The sequence below is a fragment of the Empidonax traillii genome, unplaced genomic scaffold (assembly GCF_003031625.1).
Source record: "Empidonax traillii isolate 1590-97213 ecotype Southwest subspecies unplaced genomic scaffold, ASM303162v1 scaffold714:size326938, whole genome shotgun sequence".
Classification (NCBI taxonomy): Eukaryota; Metazoa; Chordata; class Aves; order Passeriformes; family Tyrannidae; genus Empidonax; species Empidonax traillii.
In genome coordinates, this window is record NW_020955907.1 from 207,421 (window position 1) to 220,118 (window position 12,698).

Consider the following 12,698-nt stretch of genomic DNA (forward strand, 5'->3'; position numbering starts at 1 on the left):
TTCCTCTGTGGCATCAGCAGTAGCATACAGGTCTGCAAAGATGATGTTCCAAGTTTCAGGTTTCTTCTGAATCCTAAAATAGGTATCAGAAGTTCTAGAAATTGAATGTCCAAAATTAGACAGTGAAATAAGTGACTGCTTTTTTTGATGCTAAATTGTATGCAGTTCAGCATTGAGGAGATTTTTAGGAACTACTACAAGTTACTCTTGGAAACAAGGCCATTTATTTAAGTGCTAAACTTGGATTTCACAACCACTGAAAAGTAGTCATGTCCTTTATATTATGTGCATGTGCCTCTTCCTATCTCCTCCCTCCAGCTACTCCCTGGCCAGAATTGGTTTCATTTCATGCCCTCTCGTAGAACCTACAGCATCATTCCTGTCTCTTCTCAGGTTAATTCCAGCTTGCTGTTTTAAGCCTTCATGGTATGATGAATGTGGTGATGCAAATACTTCCTTGGTTCTTGTCTCCAGGATGTCCTGTGGGTAGCTTCACTTATTTTTTAATTGAATTTTTTTTAAAGACTCCTTTTAGGAGGCATTTAAAGTTTCTGAGAAGTCAAAAGTAGTTTCTAGGAAGTCACATAAATTGCTCTGACCTATAGTGATAAGGTAGCATGTTCTGGCTTATTGGCTGTGTCTCCCTCACTAGTATTCCAGGTGTCTTAAATATAGGACAAAAATCACTCAAATAACCTTCAGATTCTGGCTTTTGTGATTTTACAATGACCAAGGTCAGCCCTAGTTTTTTTTCTATGCAATGAGGGCTAACTGAAGGCTGGTAGCAAACACAGAACATGGGAAGATAGTAAAGATTTAGTACCTGGTTGTGAAATGTGTCTTCATGACTGGTTCTCAGTCATAAGCTGACAAGGGTCCTTTAGTAGCACTGTATCTTTATCACCTCTCTAGGAAAAACTTCAGTATTTTTGTTTTTTCCCAAAACTGCTTATGTGGAGAAACATTTTGCAAATACAAAGGTGTAGCTTTTAGTGACATAAACTAATGTCTGGGGAACCTGTTGATCCACGGTGAAGAACCTACCTGGAAATATTGATTTCCATGGGTTTTGTGTAGGAAAATGAGCACTCTACTAGTAGTTTGATAAATTTGGCGTCTTTTGTTGAAATTCTCAATAATCGAGGCTAACAGCTCCAGGGCAGTTATAAGACTGACCATGAGACTCATGCTGTAGCTCTTAGATGGAAGAGAATATTCTTGGTCATGTGTCTGAAGAAGATTTTGGTGTTAATAGTGAACTAAAAGGATGAAGCAGGAGGAAAAGAGCTGAATCTTTTTTAAAGCCTCCTTTAATCCCGTGATTCAATGTGCTATATCATGTCTTTCCACGTGTGCATCTTTCCTATGTTGTTTTCTTTGCAGCTGAGAGAAGGTTATAAATTTGCCTTCTGGCTATAATTGTCCAAACAACAACAACAACAACAAAATCTTCACAAAAACACCTCCTACTTTTGGTCCATTTGGTCCAAGTCTCCATTATAAATTTTCTTATCTTCATTTTTAAGCTGTGGGTTGTTCCACATGGAGGCTCACTGATTTTAAAACCCAGGCTTATTTAAATCAGCAGTTGCTGCAGATGTGGGTACCTGCTGCTATGGATGGAGTTAACAGATAGCCATAAAGGAGTACTTGGAAGGCTGCAGGGATGCATTTTAAAGCTTATAGCTTTATCACACACATGTTTACAGGGCTGAAAGATAGTTTTTATTTCCTAGTAGTGATTGTATTGGTCAGATCCATTTCATTCCTTGGGTTTTACTCCTTTTTCTTTCATATTTTCTGTCACTGGTTATAATGAAGCACCAAGATAATAGTTTCTGTCTTGCAGTTCATAGTCTTGATAATTGGTATAACCCAAAGCAAATTCTATCAAAAGCAACATCCCAGTTCATAACCTTTTCTCTTTGCTAATAGGCCATGGATTATAGCTGGATTATAATGAGAAACTATTTACTTATCTTCAGAGGGACCTTTATGGTCTGAAGACTGATTTGCTTCTCTTCTGTCCCATGATTTTTAGATACTTTGTAGTCATATTTTTTTACTAACAACACTTTGCTGTGCATATATTTAGTGTATCCTACTAACCCATAGTCTTGAGTGATGAAGCAGCTAGCCCTCTCGTAACTTAAAAGCTGAAGCAGACAATAAATAACTTTTTCTTCTCAGAGGTTTCACATCAAGCATCAGCTAAACAATGGGGGCTTGCTTGTCTGAAGTATAGAGAAAATGAGTATCCTGTGTCTTCCAGCAGTCAGGAATAGAGCAAAAGTGCCCCTGATTCTAAGAAGGATTCTCTTGCCCTTATGTACCAATATCAGTCACCTGTGTCTCTGCCTATCTTAAAAACAAGTATGTGTGTAGGCATGCTGGGTACAGTAGTCTTCAGACAGGCATCATCACATACAATCATAGAATGGTTTGGATTGGAAGGGACCTTAAAGATCGTCTCATTCCAGTCCTTCTACCATGGGCAGGGACTTTCTAGCTTTCACTAGACCTGGTTGCTCAATGCCCTGTCCTGCTTGGCCTTGAACAGTTCCAGAGATGGAACATCCACAACTTCTCTGGGCAATCTTTTCTCACCACCCTCACAGTAAAGAGTTTCTTTGTATGTTTAACCTAAATTTCTGTGCTCTCAGTTTGAACCCATTACTCCTTGTCCTTTTACTATGGTTCCTGAAGAAAAGCCCCTCTCTGGCTTCCTCTTCAGATACTGGAAGGCTGCTACGAGGTCTCCACACAACCTTCTCTTCTCCAGGCTGAGCAGGCCCAGTTTTTTCAGCCTGTCCTTGCAGAGGAGTTGCTCCAATCCTCTTATCAACTTCGTGGCCCTCCTCTGGACTTGCTTCAACAGTTACATGTCTTTCTTCTGTTGTGGCCACTAGACTAAGATACAGCACTTCAGGTGGTGTCTCACAAGGGCAGAGTAGAGGGATAGAATCACCTCCCTCACCTGCTGGCCACACTGTTTTGATGCAGCCCAGGATTTCTGGGCTATGAGCACACATTGCCAGCTCATGTTGAATTTTACATCAATCATCGCCCTCAAGTCCTTCTCCAGGGCTGCTCTCAATCACTTTTCCACCCAACCTCTAGATGTGCCTGGGATTGCCCTGGCTGAGGTGTAGGACCTTGCACTTTGCTTTGTAGAACCTCACGAGGTTTGCACTGGTCCAGCATGTCAAGGTCCCTCTGGATGGCGTCCCTTCCCTCCAGCATGTTTACTGTCCCACACAGCTTGGTGCTGAAGGTGCACTTGATGCTACTGAGCCTTCATACTTTCTCTGCTTACTACAAAAGATTTAGAAACAAGAGAAGACATCCTAATTCATTCGTTCATTTTGCAAAATATATGCTAGTGTACAGATTACAACATAGTGATGTACTGGGACAAAACCCAAGGAACTTGTCATTCTCTCTGCTCTCTCTGCTGGTGTAAAGGAAGGCTAAAATGTTGTGTGCTGGGAAATGACTTTCTTTTCTAAAGTGAGATATGTTTGTAATGGCATTGTTAAGCAGCTGACTTAGAGCCAGAGGCATGTACTTTATCTGCTGTTTCTTATGTGACTCTGGATCTTCTTATATGTACAGAAAGCCAACTTTTTTTATTATTGTTTCTGGCTCTTGGCTACACTGATACTTGTGACAGATATTCCCTTGATTAATTATATGCTGTGTAAAAAAGCTTTTTACAGCCATCTGATAACTTTTTGAAATTTTTTATCGTCTTTCCTGTCATGAGAGGTTAAATTAGCTGATGGACAAAAATCACTTTGCTTTTTTAAATGATTGTCCCCCCTTTACTCCATGGTAGCCCGACAGACCTACCAGTTCTCCCCCAGATATATGTCTTCTGATGCAATGAAATACATTTCTGCTGTTTGTGTATGCTTGCTTATCTGCTCTTCACCTAGCTGCTGTCTTGCTTCTTGGTGGTTGTGATTCATAGTCTTTTGACCGATGTCACTTGAGTGAGATTTCCATGAAGAAAATGCATTTTCAGATACAGTAACCTTTCAAAAATTCTTACTTAAATGATCCCGATTTGCTTTTTTCCTTGCTTTCCAGTTTTCTTTGTTGTGTCTATTCACCTTGTGGCTCCATGCTGAGTCCAGCATCTGACCCAAGGGAATTTAAAATCAGTTTATTTCTTTGAATTTCCCCTGCACTATGGTTTGATTTCACCATTTTTGTCATGATTCTTACTTTAAAGATGCCAGAGTTACTTAGATACATATGGTCACTGCTATTCAGTGACTTAAGTGTAACTGCCAGTTCTACAGGAGAGAACTTGATGGAGCAAATCCTCCTATGATCTTCAGGCAATATTTTTTCTCTGCTTTGTCAGTCTGAAATGTTAACCTTGCAATGTGGAAAAAAAGAAAGATTTAGGGGAAAGCTTGAATTTTTTTAAATCTTTTTTTTCCTATGTTTTGCTATCATTGTTGTGGGATTGCAGGATTTTTGCAGGTGAACAGTGATTCCCTTTATAGAAAAGACCTAGAGCCTTCGTCTGTTGAACCCAGAATACTGAGACTGAGGACAGAATATGAAGACTTGCCATGGGTGTGCCTCCTGTGTGAATTACAGCCTCCTTCAGGCAACCCAACCTGTGCCTCAGAGCAGCAGCCTAGCCAGGCTGCCCAGGTGGAGAAGTCCAGCCCTGCAATGCCCAACTCTGCAGCCATGGACCATGAGGAAGAAAGTTACACTGCTTAGAAAACATCTGTATAGTAGCAGGGTAGTAGATAAAAATGGGCCAAACCTTTTCTGATGTCTAACATCATCTAAATACTTTTCTTCTTACTTTTGTAATAAGCAGAGGTAGTATGGTGATGCCCCCCAAAAACATTGTTTTCCTGACCTCATTTTGCAATGTGTGGCAACATTAGTTGTACCATATGCCACTATCAGGCAAAACCTGAGCAATTTAGAAGTTGTTAAAATATCACAGGCTATGAGAAATGTTTGTCCTGTCTGGAATACACCTATGTGAAACTTTACAGTCTTATGAAAAGTACTATATCAAATAATACAGCTACTAGTAGCCTTAGATGTGAGGTTTTACTTTATTCAGAAGGATAGGGCTTTTTTTCTAAATGATAGTGCCTTTCTGTCCATAGGAATGAGGCTTTTTCCTGTCCTGGAGATGATATAAGCTATGAATATCTGCCTAGGTAAAAGAAAGAGTTCACAGGTTAAATATCTGTTGTCCAGTAATATGGGTACAACTCAGGCTGTTTCAGAAGGTAAGAATATGGAGCAAGGATGTTCTGGAGAAGAAATGCAGTGAGGTCTTTCACATTGAAACACATAGATTTAAAGCCTTTTCAGACCTTCTGGTTTGGTATTGTTCTTGAGGATCCTGCTTACTTATAACAATTAAAACTGGAAAGCTGTACTCCACAAGTACTGAGTTGCTTTGGAGGCTCCAACATCTTGGGACTCTTATTTTCAATAGAGCCAAAACACACTGTCCCTCTGCAACCCAGTAATTTTTTCCCAGAACAAGAAATTGAAAAATGTTTCATTTCACACCAAACATACACACACCCTCCACTTTGCTTTTGAAGTTATAAGGATCTGGAATTAATTTTTTTAGAAGGAATAGCTTCAAACAAGAAAATTGTGTCTTGTGTTTTAAAGCATGCCATAATGAAGTACTTCAGAATTTTCAGGTTTTCTGCTTAAATACTCTGAACTGACACAAATTTACAAAACATTTTTTAACTAATAAGCCTGCACTCCTTTTAGTCCCTCTTGCTAAAAAAATAATGGCAGTAAAAACAGAATGGAAGAAGTGCTGTCATTTTCTGTGTTCATAAACTTTTGGCTTCAACTGCGCTATTTGACAGTAAGATTTGCAAGCTGCTGTATGTGTGGGGAGAAAGGAATTTTAATGGTAGACACCTTCTTGTGAACGGTTTAGTTAATTGGCTTTCCTTATATTAGGAAAGCTGTACACATTTGGTCCTTCTGTCACTAATAAGTCTGATTCTTGGGATTTTATTTCTTACTTGTGGGGTTTTACCAAGTTTAGATCCAATTAAGATTTGTTAAACTTTCGTCTGCTGCATTCCTACTGCAGTCTTCAGTTCTCCTCAAGGCACACCTCTTGTGCCACTGTTAAAATGTCATGTGCAAAATTAAAGGTATTATTTCTGTCTTTTTGAAATCAGTTTTTAAGAGTGAAATTTAGAAATAGTCTATAGTTTAAACTATTCCTTTGTGGTTTACTTACCTTCATTCCCCCAAACTTCAATGAAACTACTCTGTTTCTCTAATCTTTCTTCCTAACTTAGAAACTGGCAGGCAGCCTTTCAGCCTTGGAAGTTGTTGGTTTTAAAAAGTTTATTGGTTAGTAACGTCCTCCATAATACACATACTTTCTACAGTGAAGAAAAAAATAGCCCTGGCTTACAGATTTTGTTTATTTTAGGAAACCATATCCTCCAGAGGAATAAACAAAACCTGTAAGTGTATGTAGGTTTCCTCTGTGTGAATTCTTTTTTCCTTTCATAGAAACAGCTGTGTGACCAAAATACCACAGGTTTTAATTATATTTCCTGATTTTACCTTATGTTAAAATATGCCAACATTTCATGTTCTCAAAAGTGATACTTTCCTGAGTCTCAGCTCTGTGCATAACTAGACTGAATTTGTCTGATGCATTAAAAGCTGCTTTGCAGCTCCTTAATGTGAAAGGAAAGCAACAGGAAAATTATTTTTAAAAACAAATTCAACAAAAAATTCCAGCGTAAATAGGACAGAGGCTATATAGTAAATGGCACCCGTCATTCTCTTTAAAGGTTTGTCGTCTGTAAAAATGCAGTAGAGTGTTTTAAGGTGTTATTTTCCTGCTAGTAGTCTATGTAATGGTTTCCACTCAGTGGATCTTTTCCTTTCTTCTGGTTTCCATTAGTCCACTTTAAGTAATTGTGATTATTCTCTGAACAAGGTGATTCTTTCTTGTGGGAATTAAGTTATGCATTATTGTTTCTTAGGTATTTGAACATCCATCTGAAATACTTGATTGCTGAATACCATGTATGGCTTTTTTCGGAAGAATTGCCAAATTATGCATTCTTATTCCTTAAGAATATTTTGAGTCAAAACAGGAGATATTTAGAAATTGGCACTCTGAATATTCACTAGATTATATGTTTGCTGTGAAATTAATTAAATTTAATAGGGTGAGTCAAGCAAATGGAAACACCATCCCATGTACTAGTTAAATGTTAGTGAAAATGACGGATAATGGTGGTATTTGGTAAGAAATACAGCATAGATTTTAACATTCTTTCTTCACTTTCCTGAAGCCTTTTCCATGTGCTCGCCCTGAACCTTGCAATTGTAGGAGCTGGAGTAGTGATGGCAAGATTTTATCCAAATATAGGAGGCATCATAAGGTGAGTGTTGCTTGCAGGGAGCTTCCCTGTGGCATTGCTACGTGTTTACCTCTTGATGTTAAAAAGCAACAGTAATAGTTGACTCTTCCTATTTTGTGAGTCTTACAGCTTCTTAAGTTTTAAATAATGACTTATATAAACAGCTCTTTTTAAACTTGTGACAAGCAGCTATCTGTTATTGTGCCTCTCCAGTTTTATTGAAGCTCTATCTGAGGACCTATACATATAAAAGAATATGATGTCAGTAGAAAAGTTGGTTATTATGTAGCTTCTCTCAAGTTTTTGTTTTGTGTTAAGACCATTTGAAGCTGGTTTGAAAATCCACAATAAAAATTCCAAGAAACTAAGTAACTTTAAAAAGAAAAGTGTCATAGAAGTTGTGTTTCTAAATGATTTCTTAAGTTTACTATGTTGATGAACACCTAGGATTTCTGTAATTGGCAAATATTAGTGGAAATAATCTTAAAAAGGGTTTTTTTCCTGCATTTGACATCACCGTATTTATAAGCATTGTCATTCATTCCTGGTTTGCATTTTTCCTACAGCAACCAGGAGAGGGAGGTGTTTAAAAATATAGAAATCTGCAATTATAAAACCAGAATGACGGGCTTGGGTCTGACCAGAGTAGCAGAATGACTTACTTTTGCTCAGTGGCTGATCTTTATGGGTTTTTCCCATTTCCTTTTTTTCTTTTACCTCTCTTTTTAGTGAAAATTTTTGTATTCCAATAATAGAGGAGGTCTAGTAAATCATCATTTTATAATCCTAGAATGATAGAATGGACCTTAAGGTTGGAAGGGATCTAAAAGATCATCTAATTAGAACTCCCCTGCCATGGGCAGGTACACATTCCACTAGACCAGATTGCTCAAAGCCCCATCCAACCTGACCTTGAACACTTCCAGGGATGGGGAGTTTAGGACCTCTTTGGGCAACCTGTTGCAGTGCCTCACCATCCTCACAGTAAAGTATTTCGTCCTAATGTCTAAATACGAATAAATATCACACAATACATTTCTCTGTTTGGAAACTGATCCTGACCTCTGCTATTGTGTCCATATTGTGCATAGTAACTAGACATTTTGAACAGTGATTTTCCAGCAGATATACATTGTCTATATACAGTCTAACTTGGGTATTTGCTGGTTTTGTTTTTCAGATGATTACTCTGTATTATGATGTTTCCTCTGTCTAAAAAGAATGTTCAAATTTGAAACAAAATATATTTTTAGTTAATAATGTGCACTTGGCTGCAGGTGAAAATAATGAGAAGGTTTTTGTAAGCAAGGGAGAAGTTAGAAGAAGAAGAGTTGCATGTTTCCCTTGCTGTGGTTGATTGTCTTACTAGAAGGGCATGTTGTTCCTTTCAGGTCTAGAGGATGGTTTGCTAGAAGCTCATTAAATAAATGTAAATAAGAGTTGCAGATTTAGGAGCATTTCTATGCTTACATGAGTTAACACGTGTCTTCAGATGGCTGGGATGTAATGAGCGTTGCCGTTCTGATGGTAAAGAATGTGTAACAAAGGATGCACTGTGCAGACTCTTTTCTGTTGCACGTTGACAGATTTCCCCAAAGAAAGTAGAAACATTGAGTCAGAGATACAGGAGTCAGTGCCCAGCAGCATCAGGGAACATAAACGAAGTGATAGAGGCATGTCAGAGTGTGGGTGCAAGTGAGCAGGGGGTGGACAGCACAGAGGGTGATAATGAAGTGCTAGTGAAGAAGGTGAAGGACAGCAAGGAACAGAAATTGATGTTTAGTGACTGCAAATGGTGTTCATCCAGTCTTTTCATTAATTTAAGGGGGGGGGGATGACAACAAAAAATAAGAATAAATGCAAAGAATCCTTCTTTCTTTTTTTCCCCTTCTTCCTCTCCCCCTCCCCCAACCCCCCCCACTCCCCCTTCCTTGTCCCTTAGATACTCTGGAGCAACATGTGGTCTGGCCTTTGTATTCGTGTATCCATCCCTCATCTACATGATCTCTCTGCACCGTGCTGGGCAGCTGACGTGGCCAGCATTGATCACTCACATCTTTATAATCCTCCTTGGACTGGCTAATCTGATTGCACAATTCCTATTGTGAAAACTCCCTCTTCTCCCTGTGGCTGTCACAAGTGGTACTGTGATATTTGGCAATAGCCTTGAGCAACACTGTCAGGCATGAGAATAGTCCTCAATGTGATGATCTTGAGAAAAGCTGCACCTTTGAAACAAATTCAAAACACATTTTTCAGGCGCTTCACAAGAAAACTGTTTTGCTCCTCTGAAAACACAATTTTATGAGAAGTGAAGTGGTTCAGATTTGAATGATGTAGTTCTCCTGGTTTTTTTTGAAAGTACTTCAAAAATTAATGATGCTCAAATATTTTAATTTTTTACAGCACACTTCTCAAAACACAAAGCTTTCAGCCTCAGGCTGTGGAACTCTTTCCTCCAAGGGAACTGTCCTTACCTTGATTAACAAGCATGCTTTCTCAGTATTGTTCAGTGACTCTTTGAAATGCTCTTTTGTTGAAGTTTTTTCCTGGTTTGTTTGGAAAATGAAGAAATTATGGTATTTTCTCTTTTTTTTTAGGTTAATTTATAGTCATTTGGGTCAAAATGCACTCTTAATTTTGAATACGCTATTAAATTGTTTTGGCAATATTTTTGCTCTAGGAAATTCCAACAAAGCGAAACAATAAACTCATGTCTCAGTGTTTTGTTCAGAACCAATATGTACACAAGTTATTTGGGATCTTATAATGAAAAAAAGCCAGAAGGATAAAAAAAATCAGAACAAGACAATTAAAATTAGTATTCCAGGCTTGACCTCACTTCAACTCTGTTAACTGGGCTATGATGTGCTGTGAAGTTGCCTTGTCAGGAGTTGCATGTGGTTTTAGGTATGCATGTTGTACACAATGTTCATCATAGGCTTGCTCCCTCCCTTGTAGGGTATTACTCCAGTGGTCTCTCATTGTGCGTTTCCACTGCATTACTCTAGACATTTTGGATGTGAGCAGGGAGACAAAGCCAGCAGTCTTCAGAGTTGTGGATGAAGTAAAAGAATTTAAGTTTTAGATAATTCCAAAAGCATCTAGAAGAATGTGGGAAGGTTTTGTTGTGGGCTTGAGTTTTTTTAAACTTGCTTATGAACTAAGAGGGTGTACATGTGTAAGCACACAGACACCTTCCCTCACCTATCATCTATGAGTCTGTATATTAACCCAAAACATGCAATATTAAGTTGCCAGACAGTAGTGGAATGTCATTTTTGTGTTTGGAGAGAGAGTGAAAACTCCTCTTCGTACAGAATTTCAGTGCATTAAAATAATAAATATAAAATAATTGAAAGAGGGCTCCAAGCAATGCTAAATTCCAAAGTCAGTAAAAGAGGAAAAAAGTTAGGGTGACGCAATGTTTGTGAAGTAGGAGTTGGGAAAAATAATTACACTGCAGGGTGAAACTTCATATTTTCATCAGAAAGACAATGAAAAACATAAACTAGATTATTACTGTGCTTCTCTGGGTAACGATGTGAATTTTTTTAGCAATGGTGTAAATCCATTTGTTTGACTTAGGCTCCTTAAACTGTGCAAAGGACACTCATTTTCCTTAATATTCTTTGATTTGTATGGAATAAAAGATTATACGGATTTGGAATACTATCTGCTGAATACTGTAATTATTTCAGATTGTTTTTTTCTTGTGAAACTTTTTGTGCCTTTAAATCAAAATTGGAGAATACATTCATTATCTGCTCTGTATTAGGGAGAAGTACTTGTCCCATCTTGGTCATTTTACCCTGTGTGTGCTCTTACAAGATGAACAGCAAAAGGAAAGGAAAAAGATACAGAATTCCAAGCATTGTTGGCTTATTCACATTAAGCTCTTGTGCTGATTTGTTATAGATTCAGTGCTTAATATAGGTACAAACCCTAATGAGTGCAGGTAATTCAGTTTGATTATGTTCTTCCATATTCCATCTGGGTATGATTCCATGACTTCTATCTTTGCCATTGAAGCTAATAGGAAAATGCCCATTGATTTTAGTGGAATTAAATTAGGATCTAGTAGTCAACAGTCCTAAGTAAGACAGAGTTCATGGTGAAGAGTCCTAATTGCATCTTGTGTCTGTCTCTTTTTCCAGTTGTGCAATGTACAATGATTGAGTTAATATTTAGAAAGAAATTATTCGGTACCTTTCTAAAAGCCTGTTTTAGCTTTGCCTTACAGAGACAGTTTCTTGCTACACTGTTTATTTATACAAGCGTTTAAAAGCTTTGATTTGAATTATGAGGTGGTAAGCATTAGAGCGATAGCAAATATTTCATTCCACTGTCATCTCCAGAAATACACCTTCTTATGAGAAAGTATTATTTTTATTTTATTACATGCAGTTGAGATTTTCACAAGCTTCAGAAGCAAATTAGGAGTGTATAAGTAGATTGGCATTTTCAGGGGTTTTCTTCTATGTCAGCATCCTAATTTAAGTAATATTTTAAAATTTAATGGCAACTTAAATGACCTAAAAGAGCAGAAGTAGATTGCAGTGTCTTTTTTCATGCGAGCACATTCTTTGCAAATGCACACTTCATCTGCAGTGTTGGCCAGCTAATTTCAGTTCCTTGTGTTCTCTTTGCAGCACATCATCATCATGTGATTAGCAGAGCAAAAAAAGTAACATGTGGACCCCATGGTGTATTGTGAAATGTTATTACTTACCTTCTCACAAAAGAAAAATAATTTCTGCTGGAAATACCAAATTCTGTCTTTACATTTATGCTTTGATGAAGTAGACTGTCAGGTGAAATACTGTCAGCTCTGGGTGTTGAGTAAGCATCTAAGGTTTTCTTCATAACAGTACCAGGCTCTTTGTTTGGCATCATCCCTGCCTCGTTGCACTCTGACAGTCCAACCCTCCTTATTATGTGATAACTCAGTGATGCGAACTAAAATTTTTGTTGCATGAGGTTCAGGCAGCTGCAATCAATCGTCTGTGCTGATACCATCGAGCTAAAATCCAGATCACAAGATACCTAAGGCATTAACCCAGTATGTCCTTCAGACATTGCCAAAGCATAAGTAGCCAGGGGAATTCCCAGGAAGCTCCAAGAGCAGTTGTGGACATGCCTGTGTGGTGAAGCTGTGGATGTGTGATTACACACAGCCTGAGCACTGACACCAAGGGATTAGTTTTTCAGTGGAAGCTTTGTGATGAACAGAAGGAGTTGTATTTTCTAATAACAAGGGCAGATGATGTGGCTTTTAGGTCTGTC

General features: G+C 38.1%; 1 protein-coding gene across 7 annotated transcripts in view; it reads left to right on the plus strand.

The window, feature by feature from the left end:
• The window catches only part of SLC38A9 (solute carrier family 38 member 9), a 49,158-nt gene extending 38,066 nt beyond the window's left edge, over nucleotides 1-11,092 (plus strand). For all 7 annotated transcript variants that reach the window (XM_027900181.1, XM_027900178.1, XM_027900179.1 and 4 more), the window contains 2 exons: nucleotides 7,344-7,433; nucleotides 9,355-11,092. In XM_027900181.1, coding sequence (XP_027755982.1) covers nucleotides 7,344-7,433; nucleotides 9,355-9,520 — 256 coding nt within the window. In that variant the 3' untranslated portion in view covers nucleotides 9,521-11,092. The remainder of the gene's footprint in view (nucleotides 1-7,343; nucleotides 7,434-9,354) is intronic.
• The last annotated feature ends 1,606 nt before the right edge of the window (nucleotides 11,093-12,698 follow it).